Consider the following 25,753-nt stretch of genomic DNA (forward strand, 5'->3'; position numbering starts at 1 on the left):
TAATAATAATAATAATAATAATAATAATATTCTGCTGCTGTTATATACAGATAGGAGTGAGGGTAGACTGTCTTTTAGGACTGACCATATTAATATTTCACAGGATTATTTCTAATGGCTCTGGAAAAGACTTTGCTTTTTATACAGCTATATAAATTCTTGTTTTTGCTCTATCTATAGTATCTCTCCAGGCGTTGCTTTTTATCGAATTCATCTAGTTTTATCTAGCTTAATAGTTAAGAGTTAAATGTTTTGAGGTTTCTAATGATACACGTCAAGCTATATTTTTGCTAGGTGAATTGAATGCTCTGAATAGGCACAAGGTCTACATGGAAGTGTGCTAACTGCAAGCTGACTGGCTGAAAATAATCTATAAATTTTCCAAGAGATGTGACTTGCACTATTTGCAGAGTATTTGTAGAGGGTCATCAGGTTGATGAACTGCAATCCCAGCCTGTCTGGTTGGGGAAGACTATGTTAGCAACACACTGCTCCTAATTACTGAGAAATTTCCTTGTAGTGAATATACATCTGATTTAATCTGTTAGTGCTGCTATTTTTACACTGAATCAGTTACTATCTGATTATCAGTTGTCTTCCTTTTATCATTTTTTTCCCAAAAGGGCAATGAACGAAGTTGCTAATAAAATGAATTAACCTGACATTCTGTAGGAGCTTTTTTTCCTGGTCTTGAGTCAGCAAGGCACTATTCAGTCAAATGAAATCTTCTTCCATTGAACTGCTTTGTCATGCTGCAGGAAAAAAAGCAGAATTATATATAGTCTGTTTCCTCATTAGCTTTGCTGGTGAAGCTTAATTCAAGGATGTATGGTTTTTCTAACTGCTATTTTGTTATCTTTGCTTTTCAGGGACTTTTGGTGGCAATTCTCTACTGTTTTAACAATACTGAGGTGAGAGACATAGAAAGTTGCTTAATTCCACACTATTATTTTTTGATTGCTTCTATCAATAACACATTTAAAAGAAACTAAAATCACATTTATCTACCAAATGATGGCTATTTGGGATCAAAATCAGTTATAGCTTTTATTTAAAAAAGGACTTTAATCTTCAAAATGGCAAGCTAAATTTGACATCTGGTGAGTTTTACCTTTTTTGGATTTAATTTTTTTAAAACAGAGGCATAAGTCCCTGGAGGAGCTCTGGGTGGTGTACAAGATACAATTAGCAAAAAGCAAAAAAGAAGGGGCATTTTGATTTAAGAAAATTTTAAACAGATTGGGAGAGCTTTATTTATTTAGAAAAGAGAATTCCATGATAAATCCTTGTATCAATTTCCATAATAACTAACTTTTGCCTGAGCTTAAAAACTAAGCAGAATCAGGCCTGGTTAATACTTAGATGGGAGATTGTTATCTAATTGCCTACTAGACAATGAAAAATCAGAAAACAAAATGAAAAAAGAAATTTGTCATACTGTTACAAATTATAAAATACTGTAGATAACGCTTTAACAAGTAGCAAAACTTCATATCCTCTTTAAAATCATTATACTCATTACACAAAAAGGATCTATTCTTTTAAATCATGTAGCTGTTATCATACATCATTCAATAGATAGCCTTCAACATTTAAAATGGTTCTGTTTCTAAAAACAAGTGAATTTCATTGAACATTGAACACAGTAATAGGTCTGCATAACTTAGAGAACAGTGAATTACCACAAATGAAGTAATCATAATTTTGGGATGTTTGAAATCATTTGCTACCCAATCTACTGTTCATGATAAAATTAATCTTGAAAGACTGTGGAACAGATGTTAAAAATAGATTTCCATTCAAGGGAAAACATGAATGGAAATATCTTTGGGCAGATGTTTGATCATATTTTGTTGTCATTCAGTTGTTTTCTTCAATCCATTCAGCGTTCAATTCCAATTCTTTTTAACAAGTAATTACACTTGAATTACTCAGTTCTTGTTCTGGTAAAGTACCAGAATCTGTATAAACTTTGAGCTTGAATGTTTATCTCTGATGTAAAATTTGACAGAATAGTTGTCTCTAGCAAAGTTGTAGTACTTTTAACCAGTATAGACAGTTATTCTATAGACAGTTATTTTGCCAAATAAATCTCCATATAATTATAAATTTCATGCATGGTTAGAAGGATTTCAATTCTGAGATTCCTAGAATTTTGAATTAATGTGCTACTGAAAATTAAAATCTGAATTTTTAAGAAATGATTCCACTTTAAAACATGTAATAAAGCATTTAATTACAGCTCTACTCAATTCTTTAAACATTTTTTACCAAGCACATGCTACAATATTATGAGGACAAATCTATTTCCAATTTGAAAAACAAAGGGAAGACCACAAGTGACTCACCTTGAACCTATTTCTTACTCATAGTTTTCTTTTTAGCTCTTCTTTCACCAAAGCTTTCCTGGTTTTGATATGCAACTGCTTACAGGGGATAAGTTTAAATATATGGGATGCTCAACCACCCTCATAGTTGCAGGCCTGGTTTTTTTTTATATATTTGATCTACTTCTAGAGGGTTAGGGTAGGCATGCAAATAAGTATACCATAATGGAAAGCATTGTACTCAGACGTTTTCTCTACTTTAGATTAAACATTGGAACTTTCAGGTTTTAAGGTGTTTCTAATTTATGGATGTGGAAAAATAATGGTAGTGTAAATATGCATACTCCTGTCATAATATAATAGGCCACTCTACATTGTTTTTTATAAAAATAAAAAGTACCACATTATGTAAAGAGACATGATAAAACTGAAGTTCCTGTAAAAAGACATGATCCTAGATTCTAGAACCTAGAAATAATAACCTCACAGTGGTATTTTTCAATTTTTAAAATAATTATTTGCTTTACCAATTTTCCCTCCCTCTTTTTTCCTTAAAAACTGATATAGCACATAGTTTTGTTGTTGTAATTGGTTTTCTTTCCCCAATGCAATATTTATTTCCTATTATCACCTTGGAGTTCATTCACAGATCACTAGATTGTTAGCATGGCGAAATGGCTTAGAACATATTTTATACAATTAGATTTTAACTCTTATACAATGATATGCTTTCTTAAATTACAGTCATGGAGGAAGGCTGGAGAAATTACATTAAACTTTAACCTAGCAGAAATGGAAAAACTATATGCTCAATTGTAAAAGCATGTGGTGATTGCAGTATAGAAGTACATTGATGCATTTTGTTCCTTAATTGTTATCATAAAGACCCTTGGGGAGACATTATTTGGATATTCCATCCAAATAATGTGCCATTTCATAAAGTATTACCTATCCATAATTAAATAATAGTGGCTCTCTTGTACAATATTGTAAGCAATGAGGAGTAATTTGTACCAACGTTTCCATCATATCTGAGTGAATTGAAATAGTCCTTTTCATTTGTTGATTAAAATCAAATGAACAGTAGAATAAATACTATCTAGATTGAGTTTTTATTTTCACATACCAAACTTGATATTCAACAATTTCAGTCACCATAAATTTAAACTAGATTCAAAAGCAACTTACTTAATGAAATACAAAATGTCACTCAGCGGTGTTTTAGTTAAAATACTAATGGTGCCTTGAAAGATGTTGGAGATTTTGGTAAATGTTTGCTCTTCTCAATTACACCATTCATCCATTCTGCTTGGGGGAAGGAGAAACTTATGGTAGATATGCAAGGTTCAATCCTGTGTTGTCCTCTCTGAGGTCAAAATTGTTGTTAGTACAGATTGTGTTGAGGTAGATGGTTATTTCATCAACAGTAATTACTCTTCTGATATTTTGTATTGTAACTTGCGTAGTTTCTGTCACTGGCCATGCTATAGGGCATAGGTGTCAAACTCACGATGTCACGTGACGTGTCACAACGTATCATGACTTTTTCCCATTGCTGGCAATGGCGTGGGCGCGGTTTTGGCGTGACACATCCGGCCTGCAGGCCGGCAGTTTGACACCCCTGCTATAGGGACTTCTCATAGCGAATTGCTCATCCTTAGAGTATAAAAGTTGCATGTATACAACATACATAAATCCCATACTTAACTAGTCACAATTGTATTTGGTAATTGTTTTATATTTTAGTACTGTGAAAATTTACTTAATAAATCCCTCTGGGGTTCAGCCAGACTTACATTAAAACCTTGCTAAGGATGCTAACTTTACACTCATAGCAGGTGGCCAAATATCTTCAATTCATACAAATGCACAAAACATTTAATTGATAGGTTATTTTATCATCTTAGTGTTTCTTTTCCTTGGCAATGAATTGCTGTACCAAGCTCTGTTTTCCTACTGTAAAGTTAATTAAACACCATAATAAAGATATTTTATTTGATTAATTTTAATTATCTGAAACATTGTATGGGTTTTTTTTAGCTCTGTAACAAAAGTGCAGCAGTACTAGATCATATATTGTTCTCTTTCCCTTTGTTTCCTTATGAAAGGTTCGGACAGAATTCCAGAAAAGCTGGGAACGATGGAGATTGGAACATTTCTATGTCCAGAGAGACAACAGTATGAAGCCACTTAAATATCCAGCCAACAGCATTAGCAGTGGAGGTACAGTCGGAACCACAGTCTACGCTGCTACTTGTCAAGCTACTACACTCAGCTAAGATGCAGAGGAAATGGCCCCTCTGACCAGAACTGTAGGAGATAAAATTGAACACCCACCCAGCCAGACTCTTTAGAAAATTTGACCTTCCTCTGTTCATTGCTGCAGGCAGCTGAATAAGCTTTTAAAATAAAGCTTATATTATGGCTAATATAATCAGTGCATTTGAGAGTAGAAGTCACCATCAAAGTAAGTTTAAACAGTTTTCCCCAATTAATACCAGAGGCCTCCAGGTGTCCAAAGCCTGTGTTGATGCGGTTACAAACATGAGGTTAATAACCTATTAGAACAGGTAGACAATTTGAAGCATTGATTAAATTATAAGAATGCCTCTGATTAATGCAGACAAGAAAGATCAGCCATTGAGAAAGGTAACCACAGTCATGGTTAGAAAAAAAGCAATTTTAGTCTGCATAATCTTCGTATACATTTCAGAACTTTCCCATTGGCAGCTTTATTAAGCAAAAAAAAGCCATTCTGAGCTCAATCCAGGACAGGAAGTTTCTCTACATAGCAACACTTTTGTAGAGGAAATATCTTCTACAGTACTTGGGTTGTGATAAGCTTTTCACAAAAGATCATGCCCATTATAATTAAAAAATGTGAGCCAGTGCTTTTTGTCATTAATGCTAATAAAAACATGTTCTCTGCAATCCTGACACAATAATGTTTAACTTTTTTTTAAACATTTGAAATGCAAGTCTAGTAAATGCTTTTTTACAATAAGTAGATCCAATGGCATTGGGAATCTTTACTTTCTTGCTACCTGGAAAGACCTGAACAATCCAACTCTTGTTCCAATGTCAGAAGTATTGAATGTAATATGTTGCTTTTTGTTGCATGGATTCAGACTTGTTAGTTTATTTGTTTTTTTTGATCTGAAGAAATATATACTTGGCTCTAGTATTCCGTAGCCTTTTATGCCTTAGCTTTTGCATAGTCCTTCACTGCTTCAGAAAGCTGCATAAATGCTAGTATGAACCAAAGTACTTGGTAGCTTATTGTTATGTATGTATTTTTAAGTGAATTATGTTACTATCCCTGTAAAAATAGAGACAGAAATGTTATATTTTATTATGCTAAAACCTAGAAGATATATGTGTAAAAACTGCATTTTTGTGCTCAAAAATCTTGGTCATAAACATTCGGCACATTATAGTTATATGTGACCATAGTTCTTTTTCTGTCTTCTGGAAACACAATTTGATTGAGTTGATTCTGCAGTTATATTTTCAGCACTTTGGTCAGCTCACAATCCAACAGAAGAGATAGCTGGCATTCATGCTGCCAAGAAATCTTCTTAAGAGGAGGAGGACTTAAGAGACTCCTCAGTTGGAATGAATTAAAACTATATAAATTCCATATTCTGCTATTAGTAAATCCATTTCAAGCTGTCAATCATTCCTAAAACATTTATCAGAATAAAAAGATGGGTATTGGTGCTAATTTGAAAAATAATTCTAAACTGAATTTGTTTTGTGCCAGTGCTATTTTAATTTTTCTTTTATTTATTTATTTATTTATTAAATTTATATACCGCCCTATCTCCCTTACGCCCTATCTCCCTTAAAGTCAGAAAGCAGAATATAGCAAGTGGAATATGGCAACAGTAATGTTTTAAGCCATTCTGAACTGGATCCTGGATTTCTTAAAGTTTAATAGATAATGCTTCATGTTTCAACCACTATACTGTGTAGTAGGGTATGAACAGAAGCTTGTTATTTATTTATTTTCAAATCTATATATAACTTATTATCTTGTGTGTGTGTGTGTGTGTGTGTGTGTGAGAGAGAGAGAGAGAGAGAGAGAATGGGTGGCTTACAAGCAAAATATAAAACAAAAAAAACAATACAACAATTTAAAAACAAGAACCATCATAGAATACATAAAGCTCACAGCTAGCATAATCACATTCATCAACTCAGTATAGCCATTGCTATACTGAATTGGCTGCACCTCACTCCTGTGTCCCCATGTCTATTGAAAGAACTATTGCCTTCAGTACCTTGTTGTTACTGTAGTTCAGTCCCACAACTGTAATTTCTAATTGCAAAATGTATCTTTACAAATGCTATATACAAGACATAAAAACTTCCGTCATGTTCGTATTAAACATCTGTTAAAGCACCTGTCCATGATTTGTGACTTACAAATAGATGAAGCCATTGATACATTATGTTCAATGTAATCTACTGTACTGACTACAGACAATCTGCCTTTAAAATTTGAAGTCAGGTGGCATCTAAAGTTCATCTGGCTTATGAAACATGGAGCTTTGCACTCATTTTTAGGAGCAGGAACAGTATATTCTACCACTTCAAGCACTGCAATAGTGATTGATTTAAATTTACAATGCAGCCCTATAATTGTCTGTTCAAAGATAAGAATTTTTGAGATTTGTTCCCAAGTAAGCCGAAATAGAAGTGTAATTTTCAGTTGTAGATGGATACTTTATGTATCCAATTAGCCACTGACTTTTTATAATTCATTGGCCTTAAAAATTGTATTTGCAGATTTGTTCTCCAATTATACTTTGTATAGTTCACTTCATTATAATCATTGTCAGATTTATAGGTAGATATAACTGCTATTTGCAACCTATTATTTTTGCAATTTTTGACAGATTTTGCAAGTGAGAGACTTTGTGGTAAAAGACTTGACTCAATCTTGTAAGTCACTATGTTTGTAGAGAAGGGGTACAATGTCACAATGCTTCTAAAATCAGCCACAAGCTGTGATAACGTAATGTAATATGACAAGCTGGTCATATTACATAAAATATTCATCCTATTTCTAGACAAGTAATTTGTCTTGTGACAGTCCTAGATAAGTACCTAAATACGTTTTATGATTAGCTGAAGTTAATTATTATAACCCAGCTCTCCTATTAGTAATCTGCTTAAATAATGCCTTCTCATAAGTAGAATTGTGCTGTAAGTGAACTCAGTTGTTTCCTCCTGTGAATAAAGCCTATTAAATTACTATGGGATTTAATGGCTAAAATAGCACTATTAGAAAAATAGAGATTGTAGAACTGCAGAAAAATGTCCTATCATATAATTCCTAGTTAAAACACTAGGTTTTAAAATTATGGATACATAAGACCCTAATCAGTGCAAACTGCAAAACAGATGTGGAAAATAATGTTTTCAGAAATATTTATCAATGGGGGAAAATTAAAATCAAACACTTTAATTTTAACATTTAAATTGAGTCCTAAAACGCATTAAGACAAATGTTAGTTCTCGAAGACTAATATTTGGGGAGTAAAACTATTTTTTAATTTTGTGCCTTAATGTTTTTCCAGCAGTTCAAGGAAATATGCATATCATTTTCTTCTCCAGTTTCACTCCATAGCAGTAAGCCTGTGAGGTAGGTTGGGCTGAGGCAAAACTGACTTAATGTCACCTGATGAGCTTCTAAAACTGAAGATGGACTTGAATCAGTATTTTCCCAATACTAGCTCAACATCTTTACTATTTATGCATATATAAAATTCACATAGGGATTTTATAATCTTCAGTGATACTTAGAGGTGAATGGTATGGTGGCCTACCGGTGAAGATGCTTGCCTCCCACTTGGAAGATTGAGAGTTCAGTCCTAGGTAGTGGCAAATGTTCTCTCCTAGAACACAAAGAAAAAGTATCTGCTGCGAACTCTGTGTGGCATCAGGAAAGGCATCTGGCCAGTAAACGCTCAACTCCCTCCAGTTGCCCCAATTCTACCCTAAATTAAGGGATTACAGAGTTGTAAAAAGTTTTTTTTAGTGATGCTTATTGGTGTTCCATGCTTAAATGACCACACGTTTAGCAACCATTCAAAATTACAACTATAAGGAATGAGGAGACTTATCACAGCATTACCATATTCTGGCGGTCACCATTTGTGACCGCTGCTGACCTCTGACAGGCAAAATCAATGCGGAAGCCAGCAAGAGGTTGCAAATGATGATCACATGGCACTGCACCTAATAACTGTATGGGATTTATTTAATGACAGCAACCAGAATTGCCACAATTGCCATAAGTCAGCATGACATCATGCTTTACTACTGTGCCACTCAGTAGTGGAGTTGCTGATCCCAATTTGTGTCATTAAGCAAGGACTACCTATATGTGTAATTCACAGCACTATGCAATTCATGAAGCTCCCATTAATCCATTTTTAGAGCCTAAAGATAGCTAATGTGTCTCAAAGATTTGACTTCTTCTGATGTTAGGCATCCACCAGGATTGTCCATGAAGCAGAGTGCCGCTTCACATGGTTTCCATAGCCTCAATAGTTTCTTCAACATGAATAAAGAAATGCTGTATAGATCAATGAAAAAACAATGCATTGAACTGGTGAATAGCAAAACTTAATTATGGCAGAATTTTGAAATCTCGTTAGCACTAACAAAACAAATTTGTTCTAGAAATAAGTTAGACAAAGTAATGAGTATGAAAAAAAAGAGAAGCATATTTTCTTGTACTTCACAACGCTGCCTGTTCATCTTCAAAATTAGAACAGAATTAGGTACAATATAATGGTAGGACAGTGATGTAATACTAATGAATTTGGTGACACGTTCCACTGCTTTTGCACACATTTTCATGTATATCCCTCATACTTTGTATGTGAGTGGAAAAACAATTGGATAAAATATAATAAATCTATTATCTTCAGGTTTGGTTTAGTCCACCCCCCATGCTGGAAATTCTAATAGCATATAAAAGCTAATTGCTTTGCAGAAACTTAATATTTGAATAAAGTTTTCTCTCCATTTTAACTGCTTTTAATACATTTTTAATTAACCCATGATGTGTGACCTCCTGCCAGCTTCCCTATTGACTTCAGTTGTCAAAAGCTGGCAAGGAAAGTCACAAATCATGAGTACATGACCATGGGATGCTATAACAGCTATATGATTGTAACTACTACTATTTCAAAGCCATCATAAGTTCAGTCACTGAATCAGTGATTGTTAAATAAGGATCACCTTTTATTCTTAAAAAAACCCTGCATGTTCCTTTTCCCCCCCTCTTTTGAAACATTTGTATTATGCATATTTTCTCTACTTCCACCTCACATTGAAGGTCATATTTCTGAATTAAAATGAAACATGATTGAGATTTAAATGGAAAATTATTTATTCACTCATCTGTTTTTCTTACCATTTCAGTTAAGATCTGATCACCATTTGCAAACCCCAAATTGGGCTCTACCAATAGGCAATAATAACAATAACAATAATAGAATTGGAAGAGATCTTGGCGGTCTTCTAGTCCAACCCCCTGCTCAGGCAGGAAATCCTATACCATTTCAGACAAATGGCTGTCCAGTCTCTTCTTAAAAACTTCCAGTGTTGGAGCATTCACAACTTCTGGAGAAAGGTTCCACTTATTAATTGTTCTGTCAGGAAATTTCTCCTTAGTTCTAGGTTGCTTCTCTCTTTGATTAGTTTCCATCNTTCCATCCATTGCTTCTTGTCCTGCCTTCAGGTGCTTTGGAGAATAGCTTGACTCCTTCTTCTTTGTGGCAGCCCCTGAGATATTGGAACACTGCTATCATGTCATTCCTCATCCTTCTCTTCATTAAACTAGACATACCCAATTCCAGCAACCATTCTTTATATGTTTTAGCCTCCAGTCCCCTAATCATTTTTGTTGCTCTTCTCTGTACTTTTTCTAGAGTCTCATTGTCTTTTTTACATTGTGGTGACCAAAATTGGATGCAGTATTCCAAGTGTGGCCTTACTAAGACATTATAAAGTGGTATTAACACTTTAAGTGATCTTGATTCTATCCCTCTGTTAATGCAGCCTAGCACTGTGTTGGCTTTTTTGGCAGCTGCAGCACACTGCTGGCTCATATTTAAATGATTGTCCACTAGGACTCCAAGATCCCTCGCATAGTTACTACTACTGAGCAAGGTACCACCTATACTGTACCTGTGCATTTGGTTTTTCTTGCTTAAATGTAGAATCTTACTTTTCCCACTGAGTTAAGTAAATGGTTTGAATAAATGTCCAAAAATTCAGAATTAGGATAGTAGTTTTATACTATGAGAAATAAACATGCAAACCATGCTGGCCTGGGTTAATGTAAGCTCAAGGAAAGCTTTACAGAAAATAATAGCATGTGGGAATGAAATTTAGGTACATTGTGGCCACTTCAGCCCCACTGCATTGCTGCTGCTTCAGCACTGCCACAGTCAGCCAGAGTCACATGATCATTTCCAATGCTTCCTGATGGCTTCCAACAAGAAAATGGAAAAGCCAGCAGAGAAATCCATAAGTTGCTCAGATACGTCTTGCCTATCCATGCAATCTCCACAGCTCCTTTGTGCTCATGCAATGCCAACCACTTGTGTATCCCATGTGCACTCTCCCTGCCTCATGCTATATCTCATACAACCTTACACACCCCTGCAATTCTGTGCATCCTCCACAACCTGTGCAGCACCTCTTGTGCATCCTTCCTATCCATGTTGCACCTGTATGCCCTCCCTTCCCTTCCCCTCAGCAGCATTCATTTATCTACCTGCTGGTCTTGGATTTGCAACTTCCTGCTGGCTTCCCCACTGAATTTCTCCCTGCAAACTTCCCACAAGCAAAATAAATGGGGAAGCCAAAGGAATGTTAGGAAGGAAGGTAGGTTTTCTGAATTTCCTGGCAGCTTATCCAGGAACTCAAATCGGGAATCCAACAAGAAGTTGGAGCCATTCCACTGCTTTTTTGCCTGCCAGTTTTATTCTGTTTCTTTGTTTCAGTAAGGAAATATCTTTGAAATGATGACCAAAAGGGGTCCACAGGTTGCCTAGTACCCTCTAAAGCAGTATGTGTAGTTTAGTGGGTACACTACAAGCAACTCTTCCAAGAACTTGATTTAGGTGGCAAGGTTTTCTTTTCTCCTAGGAAGCTGTAGAAATATTGGGAAATAAGATATATGTTTGGGATTGCAAACAATATGTTTAAAATATTCCTCGCCAGATAGCATAGATGGGCACAAGAAAGGAAATACATACATCAACCTGTATCCAAGGTATGTCTTCGTTTCAGAATCTGTACTGTATTATATGAGTGATCATTATATGCAATGAACAGCTAAAAGCACCAGCAACCTGTTTATTCACTGTGACTCTGTTTCAAGGTACATGTATAGTAAGGTTGCATTTGACAGTCATACATACAAATACTGCAGCTTCTGAGGTATGGAATTAAGCACTTGCTTGTATTGCAGATGGATCAAAAAATATATTCAGGAGTAATAAAATGGATGAATTCCTTGTTCCTATTATTACTACTCTTGACTCACGTTTAGAAAGTGTTCAATATTGCATGTACTTTAAAAAAATTTAAATACTTATAAAATATTCTGAAAAATTAGTCCCATTCACACATGTTCTGTCTGTGTCTCTTTTCCTTGGGATGGAGGGGGGACTTTGTACTTGAGACTTCAGGCTGTCCATATGACTGCTTTCAGCTAAGCAGTATAAAAATCTTTTTTTAAAAAGAGGTGAAAAAATAAATTTACTGAGATAAGTAAATGGTTTGAATAAATATCCAAAAATCAGAATTAGGAGATTAGTTTTATACTATGACGTTGGCAGGATTAACCTTACATGTTACAGTAAAATTTCAGAAGTCAGGTAATCAGCAATACTATTATGCTTCCTGCCATACTCCTATTTAATTCAGTTTCCCTTATTTTTTTTACCCATTAGAACAGAAGTTAGTATCCATTATTCACAGATGCTGCTAAACAAAGCTCCCTGTAAAATTAAATATAATCTTAGTCTCCTTATTAGCTAACATCTTGCTTTGTTATTGCTTTGTTATTAACAAATATAATTCCTCTTCTGTAGTTTCAAGAGAAACATATATAATTCAATGTAGGTATTTAGAAGTACTAGTAATCCAACAAGAAAATTAAACAATATCTTAAACCTGCAATTTTAATTTCAGATTATAATTTTGGCTTTTAACATTAATATGGTGACATTATCTAGAAGCTTGATGTGAAATGTCAAATATACCAATGAAAAATACCATATCTGCTCTTTTATAAGAATTTGTTTTCTGCTTATTTTTATATTGCTTTAATATAAATAAGTACATTGTGGCAGAATATTTTGAGGGGTTTGTTATAAACAGGATAATTAACTCAAAAAGTTCAAATCTGAGAACATTAATGAATTCTAAATCAAACCCGTAAATCCACCCGAAATATAACCCGAAGGGTTGTAGTATGTCATACAAACCTTTTCATAGATAATAGCTCTGATTCTTCTTCCTCTTAACATTGGATTTATATTTAAAAAGGAGCTTAACAAGCAGAAATAAAATTGAGTTTTTCTAAAGAGCTATTGTTCAACCAAAGAAAGCAGTTATTTCAGACTGATTTTGTTGATGAACCAAATGTTCTCATCAGAACAGAAAAAAGCAAGCACTGTGCTATCAAATTTAATATACATGTAAGTGGAAAGTTGCTATGGAAGCTCAGTAGTCATAATGGACTTCAGAAAATGATTAATTTCTAGATCCGATTGATTAATTTGCATTAGGAAATCGTATTTATGCTATTTGAAGAACTCAAATAAGAAATATGCTCTAACGTGGATGAAAGAATGGCTTCTATATCAGAAGCCTGGAAGGGGAATCAATGCAAAACCATTTTTTTAAAGCAATCAAGTACTTTAACATTTAGTCCAAGTAAACTGAGGCAAAATAGATTTTCAGTTATCAAGCAAATAGGAGGATAGAAAGTGCAGCACAGCTAATCACTGAGTTTTTTCAAAGTTTTAGCCATCAAGAAGAGGTATTATTCTCCTTATAAGAGAAAACAAGGAAATTACATAAATGCAATAAAGTGGCCAATGCAAGAAGTGGCCAAGGAGCTAGGAAAAAGCAATTTGGGTCTGCAATGCAATTCATAGAACTGCCAATGGAAAAGAGATTGGGAAACAAACACTTCACTTCACTACACAATCAAACAATAGAATTTGTGAACACAAGAAGTGATAAGTGAATGAGTAAGCTGAAGTGACTGAATAAATTCGGAACAAACAGTGAAATGGCTACACTGCCACCTCCTGTAGTATTTGATTTGATTTGACTGAACTATCACCCTGCCATTCTGCCCCAGTGAATACTGAAGGTAACCAATAAAATTGAAAACAAAATATAAAAATTTAAAAGTATAAATTAACACAATACTAAACCAGCAAATTAAAAGCCTGGCAAAATATATGTCTGTGTTTGATCCCTATTCTCAGGGGTTTAGACAATATGTACAGTATTTATGCAGACTGTCCAAACACGTGAGAAAAAGGGACAAACACAACCTCAAACACTGCATATTTGGGGGAGGGGGGACAATGCAGAATACATCTCTTCGAACTTTAAACTGTTTAGGATTTTATTGGAAAACCTTAACACTCGTTACTAGTAAGTGACTAGTAATCAGTGCAGATTTCTTTTAGTATAACCATCATATGATCCTGTACCCGACAGCAGATAGCAGCTTAAAGGCAATATGCCCCTGAATACGAGTTGTAGGGGAAATATTAGAAAGGTGCTATATTTCTCTTCGACACGTAATTGGTCATAGTGGGAAAAGAATTCTAACCTAATTAGGATTTTGAACTGAACAGCAAGGTTGCTCATCTGTTTCCCAAAATTTATATTTACAAGTCTACAAAGAAAAAGTAGTGTTGCATTTTATTACTAAGTATTTACCTAAATTAAGAGCAGTTATAGTAGCTAAAGGCCAAGACTAAAAACCCGGAGACCATGAGTTCTAATTCTGCCTTAAGTTAAAAAAAAAAAAAGCAGCTGAGTGACTTGGGCCACTCACTTTCTCTCAGCCTAGGAAGGAAGAAATGGCAAACTACTTCTGAAATCTTGCCAAGAAAAATGCATGACCTTATCCATATGGTCACCCGGAATCACGACAGATTCAAAGGCACAAAACAAACAAACCCAAATTATAGGCAGTCCTTGAAAATGGGAATTTGGACTGGAAATTATATCACTAAGCAATGCAATCACAAAGAGCATCCACATTGCTTAGCAATGGCAATCCCTGCAATCCAGGTTGCTGCCATTAACTGAATTCCATGTTCCTTATGTGAGGCAATTTCCTGCCAACTTCACATAATCAATGGGGAAGCCAGCAAGAACATGTAAGTCCCAGGTTAAGTGGCTACTGCTGGATGAGGGAGTGAACAAGGAGGTTGGTAGAGAAGCCAGCAGGGAAGTTTGCAATCACAAGATCACAGAGCACTGAGCAACCAGTTGTGTCAGATCATGATCACATGATTGTGAGGTTGTTGGGATGGCTGAAACAGGACCAGTCATTCATTCAGCACTGTCATAACTTTGATCACTGAACAAATGGTCATAGGTACATTTACAGCTGTAAATGAATCCACATTCATTTGATATATTTAAGCCTTAGACTGCTTATGAATGAAAAGGTTGCTTATACTACTTACAAAAAGAATGCCTTTAATATTGGGAATCTGAATAATCGTATAGAAAAAAGTTTGGCCGTGTATAGATTTTGATTAGAATGTTAGCATTAAATGCCAGTACTGTATACTTGGTCTTGAATAAATTTGCTGAATTTCAAAAATCTTGCCTGCAAATTTATAAATTAATCTAGACTGAATAAATGAAAATTATACATGATATGCAAATGTCTATACCCTATCATTGAGACAAATAAAAATGAGGAATTTCAATATCAGGCTGCTACCTTATTGCAGAATGGCTCCATTGGTGTCAAATATAGATGACATTAAGATTAAAACATGGAAATCAGTTTTTTTTTGTAAAGATCAACATATAAATATGTAACATATAAATATGTTCTTGTTACTTGTTTATTTCAAAAGATACTATATTTAGATGGCACAGTATGGATATACAGTACATTATGAAACACTAAACTGAATCTAGATAAATTAATACTTCAAGTAAACATACTGAAATCACGGGGACTTAAAAAAATGCCCTGATGGGCTGACTCTAAAATTGAGTTTATTTAACATACTAAGCTAAACTCTACAATATAACCTAGCTTAATTTGTGAACTAGTCTATATTAAACCCTCTACTTCAAAGTCAAAGAAAGTTTGTTGAATACTCTTAGGCTGCTTTGTGAGAAAATGGAGCAAGTAACACGTTTGCAATTTTTAGGGTCCAGTATCCTAATAGTTATAGGTATGGCATTGTTTCCAAGCGTTCTTCTCATTAGAAACATACACACATCTGGATAAGTTTTTCTTCATTTTATTTGTCTATCCAGGTGTTCAAAGAGCTTAACAATGGATGTTTGGCTACGTCTTTACATAACCATCCTTTCTCTTAACACTACAAACAGGATGCACAACTACAGGTCTTTTTTTAAAAAAAAACCAAAAAGTTGCAGAATATCACAACAAATTGAACAGACAAATTATTCACTGAAATTCATGGGCAAGTTAAGTACATAATAATGAATTGTAGTCCTATTTATCTCTCAATTAAAGGCCGATACTGTAATTCCCTCTCAAACTGTTCTGCTGTGAGGGTTCCTTGGATAGCTTCACAGCCAGGATTAAATACAGAATATGCACTTTTTTCTCCAGGCTGCTTTTCCCTAGGACCACGAGTTCCTACATAGATCCAATAAAACATAGACAGGACAAAATAGGGCAAACCAAAACCCAGTTCCACAAACAGTCCAAGTAGGACCAACCAGAGAAGAAACTTGAGAAAGATTTCATTCTTTAGTATATAATGGGTCCACCATGGCAGAGGAGATGTAATGACGTGGGCCTCATGGCTTTCTGATTTTTGACTGGATTCCTGGGAAATAAAATAAAAATAACTGGATTATACATGAGGGGATTGCCATGACCTTGCTGAGAAGCATAATAAAAACATACTTGCAACTTTCTCAGTTTTTGCCCCTTGCTCTTAATCCTTTCATTCTTCCCTCATATAATTGTTTTCCAATAGACCTTAAATTCGATCTCTATACAATCAAGCCACTTCAATGTACAGTATTGTTTTGTACTGGTCACTCAATTTTGAATTCTAAAGTTGTTATTCCTTGGATATTCGAAGATGCAGTCTTCCATATGCCATCATCAGCTACAGATGAACCAACAACTGCTGACTTCTACTGCTCATCAAGCCATTCAGACTTTTAGGTAACATTTTTAGGTATAAGGTATAAACTAAGTTACCAGCCTTAGGCACCCCTAACATAATTTCTTGCTCATTGATAGCTATTACTTAGCATTGAACTTTAGTTGTGTTCACTAACACCCAGCATTGGAAACACATTATATCTATGTTATAGGCCCTGCACTGGCTACCAATAAGCCTGGGGGCAATCCTTAAAATGCTGGCTTCTACCTATAAAGCCCTCAAGGTTATTTTCAAAACTGCATTCTCCAAGTGAAATTAGTTTAACCATTTGGGGTATACAGAATCCCTTTCATTTTTCTCCCAAGAATTCCCACAAGTCCTGGCACTGGAAAAGCACCAGCAAGATTTTGTTCAATTGCTAGCCACTCCCGCAGAACAGGTGTTGTTTGGTTGGCTACCGTCATTCACGTTTGATAGGTATGTTCTGTGCTGTCAGGCCTTTGCAATGAATTCTGTAAAGCAGGGGTCCCCAACCCCTAGTCCGTAGATCAGTACCAGGCCGCGGCATGCCAGCAATCGGTCCACACAAATAAAGCCCCATCTATGGGATGCAGGCAGCACACAAAACCACGCACCCTCTGGTCCAGGGAAAAACTTCTTTCCATGGAACCGGTCCCTGGTGCCTAGAAGGTTGGGGACCTCTGCTGTAAAGGAATGGCTTGGATTTTTCTTTTCTTGAAAAATTAAACAAAATAAGCCACTGACTGGGTTTTGGTGTTCTCATAGCACAGTTGCGTGGGTGGACTTAATTCTACCCTATGCAAAATTGGCTCCATTTTTAACCTCAGGAGTTAGTTGGCTGGGCCAATTGACCCCTTTTTGGTGTTCCCATGGTACACTGACCATTCCACTGACGCAATTTTAACATGTTGGAGGAACAAGGTCAATGCATGGAATTAAACAAAAGAAGGCTCTCCTCCCAATATTTATTTATTCCATATAAGTGAGTGCATGCTACTGGAAAATAGTCACGTTCATTTTTCTGGAATAGCACTTATAAAAAAAAAATCCTGAGAACTTCTTAAAACTGCATGGTAGCCACATTGTTAAATTGAATTACCACTTTTCCCTACAACTCTTGAGTTTAAAACTTCTTTCTCTTCAATGGCAGAATAAACATTAAATTCAGTCTCCTGTTACAGGAAGTACAGGACCTATGCCAGATTACCAAGAAAAGTCATCTTAATTAGTAACATTTCATTAGAAGTAAATATAACTAACTAGTAGCATTTCATAAGGAAATGCCACTAACTAGTAGCATTTCATAAGGAAATATATAGTATATAGTATGTATATAGTATAGTATAAAGCATAATAAAAACAACAGGCCTTAGATCTGATTCTTACTTGCCTGATCAATAACCATGAATTATTTAAATAGGCATGAACTCTTTTGTCGGACAAGCGTTAATCAAGTACAAGGCTAAAGTTATATTCATTCAGCATCCTTTTAGCCACCAATATTAAGTGGTGGCGAACCTATGGCACGGGTGCCAAAGGCGGCACTCAGAGCCCCCTCTGTGGGCACGTGCGCCGTCGCCCCAGTCCTAGGCCTTCAGCTGGATTTTATAAAACCTTTTCGCTTTAGGCCTCCGCCGCCGTGTGCAAAAAAAAAAAAGGTTCAATCAATCAGTCAATTTCAACTTCTCGCGGGGAAAAAAAAAGATCTTGCAAAGTTGGGATTGATTGATTGAACTTTTTAGTCCCACCCAGTCTGCCATTACCACCACAGCCATGCCCACCCAATGGGCCACGCCCACCCGGCACCCGACGATGCATAAGTGGGTTTTGGGTTGCAGTTTGGGCACTCGGTCTCTAAAAGGTTCGCCATCACTGTAATAGACTATCAGTGCCTTTAAACCTTTCACAACTTCTCATTTAAAATTTTGCTAACTTGTTTTCCAAGCAGTGGCTTCTCAGAGCTACTAATAAAGATTAAATACAATAAAACAAGTGGAAATGCAGATGCCCATGATTTTGGAATGTTTCTGCACATGACATTTGGATGCAAAGGAAGCAACTTACATACTTGCAACTTATATACTTATCCAGTGGTGGGATTCAAATATGTGAACAATCATTCTGGGCCTGGGCAACAAAAAATTAGCTACTGGTTCCGCCGAAGTGGTGCAAACTGGCTGAATCCCATCACTACTTATCACCTGCAGACTGACAGCATGATGCATGTTACCATTTTTGACACGTGACCATTTTTTATGTAATAGTGCGGCTTGCTATGGACACTAATATCTATAAAAGACTAAAATGCTATATAAAACCATAGCATCTAAGATGTCTGGGCAAAAGGCTTCGTAGTAGGCATTAGATCAGATTCCCTTAAAAAACAGGCAAGAACTGTAGACCACAGCTGATAAGAACTACCTGTATTCAGTGCCAGAAATCCCAAGGAACTACAGTATGCAACCTAGCTGTTTTCACAAGCACACATGGTCTCAACACCTCTCTCTTTCTTACACATTTAATAGCTAAAGTAATATAATGAATGAAATATAACTGTACCAAAAAGATTCACATCTGGCCAAGCTGCTTGGCCATAGGCAAATTATTAGCAATCAAGCCTATCTATCCTCACAGAGTTAGTGTAAATGTAGTCCCAACAAAATAGGGAAGAACAACATCAAACTCTTCTTGTATCTCTGGATGAAATGTAGAATTAGCAGAAGCCCCCTTGCAAGAAAAACAAGTACATGTGCATATGCAGAAGAATTAAGAATTGCAAGTGTTCAGGACTTCTGCAATTTCCAACTGGAGCCTTTGCAGGGACAATCACCATTATTTTTTTTACTGGCATTGGGGAAAACCACAAGGAAAGACAATTTCAAAAGGTGGCAGTACCTGGCTGACCTGTACTGATCCTGAAAAAAAAATAAGCAAGGTTGGACCTGGTTAGTTCTGGAGAGACCACCAGGGGAATCAAAGATGACTGGGAAAGTGAAAAAAGGTCCAGCAAAAATGTGTACTATCGTCCACCTGTCCATTATCAACTACCTGTCCACACAGTCACCAGGTAAGGGAGACATTTAAGGCAGATCTAAGGTATATGGGGGATGGGGGTGGGAATTAGACAAGTCTGGGCACTGTTGTTATTGGATTCCCTCCAGAAACAAGGTTATAAGCGTTAAAAGTTATCTTATACGCAACATCGTCCCTTTCACGTATGCAGAAAAGGTGCCATCCTAGGACTAGCCGGCCTTTGGTAGCTCCAATAGAAGGGGAGCAGCTGTGAAAAGCGCCTGGCTCCGTCGCCCAAGTCTGCGGGACTGGGAAAGAAATAGCAAAGGGGAACTTGGCAACCACCGTTCTCGGGACGTAGAAATGCACCGACCTCCGTCGGAGCCTGGGCTGAGGCCTGGTCCCCGGCCACAGTGGCGGCAGGTTTTCCCGAAGAGGTTGCAGTGCGAGTCGGGGGGCTGGAAATGCGGCGATTCGTCCGGAACTCGGCCAGCCTCTGCTCCATCCCGCCGAGGGGACAAGGAGAAGAATTGCCGCTGCCCAAAGCCGGCAGCCCCCGGTCGCTCCGCCGTCGTTCACTGGCGGAAGAGGCGGGCAGAGCCAAGTGGGATGGCCGGCTTAGAGAGGACCGCCCCTGGGCGGCTCAACAACTCAACGGAGAGCGGAAGGGGGACGGGCCGTCCGCAAGCCGGCTGGTATTCGGGGAGCTTGACGCGGCTTTCCTGCCCGAGAGCTAAAGGCACTTGGAGGCGGCGGTGGGTTGTACTTCGAGGAGTAACTGGTTGCTCCGCCTCTGCCTCTCCGCTTGATGAGCAACTTGGCCTTCTTGCGAGCGACCCCAGAGGGACAACAAAGGAGTAAACTGCTGGTGGCCTCTCTTGCATTACTTGTGCGCTGTCCCTGGAGCGCAAGGAGAGCCAGCTTCTCTTCTTTAAGGTTACCCTAGTTCAGTTTTCAAAAAGAGGGCGGTCTGCCTTCGCAACTCTCTTGCAAATAACAGTAACAACAAAACAAAGCCCTAAGGGTATGTCTTCGAATGAGCTCCTGTGCAGTAAATGTCAGTGTTGCACAAATGTGTGTGCCTATTACAGAATGGGTTAGAGAGCCAGCTTGGGGGTAATGCTTAAAGCAGGGATCCCCAACCCCCGGTACGTGGACCAGTACCAGGCCGCAGCATGCCAGCAACTGGTCCGCACAAACAAGCAAAGCCCCTTCCTTGGGATGCAGGCAGCACACAAAACCATGCACTCTCCAGTCTGCAGAAAACCCTCTTTCCACAGAACCGGAACCGGCCCCTGGTGCCCAAAAGGTTGGGGACCTCTGGCTTAAGGCATCAGACTAGAAGTGAGTTCTAGTCCACCTTAGACACAAAGCTAGCTGGGTGGGCCAGTCACTTTCTCTCAGTCCTATAACATTTTTCTGAATGTTAGGTTAAGATACATGAATCATATTTTTTTTATCATTTCATTTCAGTAGTAGGGAGATTGGAAGCACCAGAAATTTTTGAAGTTCATGTTTGCATTATATTGCCTGGCTTTTTAATCTGTCGGAGCAGCTTGAGCAAACCTCTAAGTTAGGTTCAGTTGACATCATCCTCTGCTATTGATTTCCATAACTGCACTGATAAAGGCTCAAGAAAGCAATTTATTTACTTTCGTGTACTGCTTTGGTGGGCTTTTAGCCCAGTCAAAAACAAAACTATTTAAGTGCTGGTGTTTTGAAGCTCTGAGGATAACATATGTTGTTAGCTGTTCCACCCAATTTTGAATATCAGATGGTTTTGGAATAGTATTAATGATGTGAAGAGATTTCATTTGTTTTCTTCAGGACAGATTGATCCATTTAATATATTAAGAAACTGTTTCCTCTGTGACCTGCATATCACTATATCTTGAATTCTTAAATGATGCTAATAAAACAGCTTGGGCCAATCATTCTCTCTCAGCCCAACTTACCTCACAGAATTGATGTGGGAAAAGTTGTAATTACCTCACAGAATTGATGTGGGAAAAGTAGGGAGAGGAAGGTGTGTTGGATGTGTGTCCACCTTGAGTTATTTGCAAAAATAATAAAGGTAAGATAGAAATAAATAGCAGCTTCATTTGGCTTTCTCAATTCCCAATTCAGAGGAGCTGATGGAGTGAAATCTACCTTTTTTAAAAAAAATGTATGTTACAAAAAATTGTATGTTGTACATTCTATTCTTTGCTACAAAATTTCCAGCGCTTTAAAGAAATTTATTTAGCATAAAAGTTGTTACATTTTTGACAAAATATTGTATAATGAAAGTGTTACAAATCTGTGCTTTTTACTTCTATTGCTAGGACTGAACATCAAATATTATTCTTTTAAATCTGGCAAAACTAAGAAGAAAATAATTGAACCACTATTTGTTTAAAAAATGACATTTCACAAACATATTTGTACTCTGACTCATTTCAGAAAGCAAAATGCTGCAAAGTCCTATAAACTCGAAAAACATTTTCCATCCTTATGGATGAAACGGTATATTGAATAATCATTCAGGAATGTAAGTAAAGTTACTACTATTATAATGATCCCTTTGCACCTAAAAGCATAGTTTACGATGCTGCTTGCGTAGAGATTTAAGTGAGAGGGCAGTAAATGAGATATTTACATGGTATGATATTTCTTCAGGTTCCTGATAGGTCTATTAGTCATGTAGGTCTGACATATTTGGAATAGTAAACCATTTTCTGCACCCAATTCTGCTAACAATAAACAAATAAAGAAATCCCCAGATAATTCTACTGATTTGGCAAGTTTACTTCAAACAGCCCAGTTCTATGAAGTATTATGGCAAGGTAATAAATAATAATAATTCCAAAATGTGTAAGTACTCTATGTTTTTACTGAGAACAACCTAAATATCACCACCAAAGTGCAAAACCTGAGTTTTTCAAAATGCTTCATCAGGTGAGAGTTCAAAAATCAGAGAATAACGTACTGTAGAAATAGAAAAGTTACAATATTAAACTATATGACAGTGATGGTGAACCTTTTAGAGACCGAGTGCCCAAACTGCAACCCAAAACCCACCTATGCATCGTCAGGTGCCGGGTGGGTGTGGCGCATTGGCTGGGTGTGGCCAATGGGTGTGTATGTGGCCCATTAGGTGGACATGGCTGCAGTGATAACGGCAGATTGGGTGGGACTAAAAAGTTCAATCAATCAATTCCAACTTTGCAAGATCTTTTTTTCCCGTGAGAAGTTGAAATTGATTGATTGATTGAACCTTTTTTTTTTTTTGCACACAGCAGCGGAGGCCTAAAGCGAAAAACCCAGCTAAAGGCCTAGAACTGGGGCGACGGCGCGCATGCCCACAGAGAGGGCTCTGAGTGCCGCCTCTGGCACCCGTGCCATAGGTTCGCCACCACTGCTATATGATGTGTGATTTAGAGTCTGTTTTAAAGCTTCAGTTGTGTATCGACTGCTTGAGATGTGAATAACATATTACACCTAGCATTCTGGAACAAAGCAGAAATGGGTCCCCTCGCATCCACCCACCTTTGTCCTGTTCTAATTCATAAATCCAGCTGTACTTTAGATCTGTATTTTATTCTGGACAAAGTATGCAATGTTGTAGGCTGGAAGAAAACAAACAAACAAACAAAAACAACAACAACAACAACCCATAGCCACCATTAACATTAGCAAACCTGAAAATCAGCTTTTGTAGAACATGGGCTCTGAAGACCGTATTACAATTGTAATAGATCTCTAGCCCAATTCTACTACATGCATTTCACATTCAGCCTCTTCATATTGCAGCTTTGTGGCATTGGGAGAAAGAGAAAGAATGTCCAAGAGAAAGAAAGAATAAGGAGAGCAAAGCCCCAGGCCTCTCATCTTCTTGGCTACTATAAATAACGATTGCTCTTCGGTGACAGAGGTGAGCATCTCAGTTATGCTTGGCAAGGAAGAAGCTGAGTTTGCTTTTTCTTTAAGTTAAGATACACTTGCCACATTAGATTTATTTTTGTTCTAAGAAACAATGCTCTACAGGAACCCAAAAAAGTTATTCTGATTTCTTAGAAAAGTTGGACAAATGGAAAGATGGCCTGTATTGCCTCTTTACGGAACAGATGTTATGGAAAAACATTTATCCTTTCATATCAGATTTCAGTATGTTGAGGAGAGCACATTACTACCAAGGACAATTTGTACAGATTTTAAAAGTTAAGACTTTTTCAAAAATACATGTTTCTCTTCAGTAGCATTTCATAACAAAACATTTGGCTACTCATTTCTGTTGGAAATCCAAGGTCTAATTGAACTGGCCTGAGGTCTGGGGATTTTTGCAGAGGCCATTTTGAACCAATGCATAATTATGTGTTGAATATTAATGTTTGTAGGGGAGGAAATATCCCACATTTGCCATCTGCAAACAATTATGTTAACATTTGAACTAATTTTCCAAAGCTTGGAAAAGTCTAGAAAGTGAATTTTCATTGTGTCTTTGGGTTCTGGCACTGGAAAAGTTATTTTCGTGTTCCTCTTTGGCTCTGAACACACAAAGAACTATACATTCTGAAAATGAATTATGAACATTGCCCTAGAAGAAACCAATTTTATTGTAAAATCACTCATAATTTACTTGGAGTTTTATCCTAATCTCCCCAGTTTTTAAAAAAGAGAACTTGTATAATCTCCTCTTTCTCCATTCAGAATGTCTGTAATGATTGATATGTTTTTTATAAAGACAATTTTATCAAATGAATATTAACTTGTTGACCCTTATAGCCCATTTATCATAAGGAGGATCTGAATTCAAGACTAGCAAAGCAAATTAAGCAACCACTTAGCATCACCATTTTTAGAAATATAAGGATACAGCAGGCTATCAAATAGATTTATTCTAATTTTCCTCAGTATTCCAAGAAAACCTGACATTGTGCACTTGTACCTTATTAAGTATTGGACTGTTCCTTTAATATTGTATATATTCATGTTAGAGTTGGAAGGGGCAATTGGGCCACCAAACCCAGTCCACTGCCTAATCCAGGAGTTCAGATTAAAACATCTTAGATCAATGTCTCGTAGCTTTGTGCTTATATGTAACCCACAAAAGTGATTCCATTGTTGAACTATTCTTTCTCTGAAAGTATTTTTTAATCAATAGGAATATGCCTTCTTGTAATCATTTATTCACTGCTCTGCACATGTCACTAAAAAGAGTGTGTCTTTATCTTCTATGTGAAATTTTTAAAGCTCTGTCAAGTTTTCTAAAGGCTAAAATGTCCAGTTCCATCAAGCTATCTTCATGAGCCTTAGTTTCTATCACTGATCACCTTGTTGCTTTTCTCTGGGCCTACTGCAATTTCTCTGAATCCTTCTTAAAGCATAGAGAATTGTTTTATATGTTTTGAGCCATTCCGGTTACTAAGGCTCTACATTTTAGTTGTAACCTTGAATTGGATTGTAGAGAACTATTGCATGAATTTATTGATGTTATTTTGTACTATGCCTGTTTATAGGCAGATGAAAAATGAAGCAACTAATATTATTGCCCATATTAAATTTCATTCCATTACTTTCAGCCAATTTTCCTAACCTCTCAAGTTCTTTAATTTTTCTTCATTCCATCCAATTTTACGTCATCTGCAGATCTAATATACAACAAATCATTAATAAACTAGAGGAGGAGGACTGGAGATTGTTTGATCCTCCACTCGTTTCTGCTCACAGATGCATATATATTATTATAAGCTTGCTAGAGTGATTGGACTGAGCAGATTTTAGAGCTCGCTATATTAATCTAGATATCAACTATCCTACCGGATCCCTGGGTAAGAAAGACGCGAAGACAACAAGACTTAGGAATCAGCAGTTTACTTTAAGGCATTGTTGGCATCAGCACAGGTATATAGCATCAAAGCTCCTTGCCGAAACAAAGTTTGCGCTGGGAGCAGCTGCTTCCCATGCAGATTAAATAATAATAATAATAATAATAATAATAATAATAATAATAAT

At 36.7% G+C, this 25,753-nt stretch overlaps 2 protein-coding genes across 2 annotated transcripts in view; one reads left to right on the forward strand and one right to left on the reverse strand.

Annotated features, from left to right (window-relative positions):
* Positions 1-4,606, forward strand: part of GLP1R (glucagon like peptide 1 receptor) — a gene marked incomplete at its 5' end in the record, with an annotated part of 38,000 nt that extends 33,394 nt beyond the window's left edge. The window contains 2 exons of the mRNA XM_015819627.1: positions 870-911; positions 4,436-4,606. Coding sequence (XP_015675113.1) covers positions 870-911; positions 4,436-4,606 — 213 coding nt within the window. The remainder of the gene's footprint in view (positions 1-869; positions 912-4,435) is intronic.
* A 10,876-nt stretch (positions 4,607-15,482) lies between these two features.
* SAYSD1 (SAYSVFN motif domain containing 1) lies at positions 15,483-20,341 on the reverse strand. The gene is made up of 2 exons (XM_015819631.1): positions 20,133-20,341; positions 15,483-16,438 (listed from the first exon to the last, which is right to left on the reverse strand). The coding sequence occupies exons 1-2, from the start codon at positions 20,262-20,264 to the stop codon at positions 16,103-16,105; spliced, it is 468 nt and encodes a 155-aa protein (XP_015675117.1). The 5' UTR covers positions 20,265-20,341; the 3' UTR covers positions 15,483-16,102.
* Between the last annotated feature and the right edge of the window lie 5,412 nt (positions 20,342-25,753).

The sequence above is a fragment of the Protobothrops mucrosquamatus genome, unplaced genomic scaffold (assembly GCF_001527695.2).
Source record: "Protobothrops mucrosquamatus isolate PMUCROS unplaced genomic scaffold, P.Mucros_1.0 scaffold960, whole genome shotgun sequence".
In the NCBI taxonomy this organism is placed as follows: domain Eukaryota; kingdom Metazoa; phylum Chordata; class Lepidosauria; order Squamata; family Viperidae; genus Protobothrops; species Protobothrops mucrosquamatus.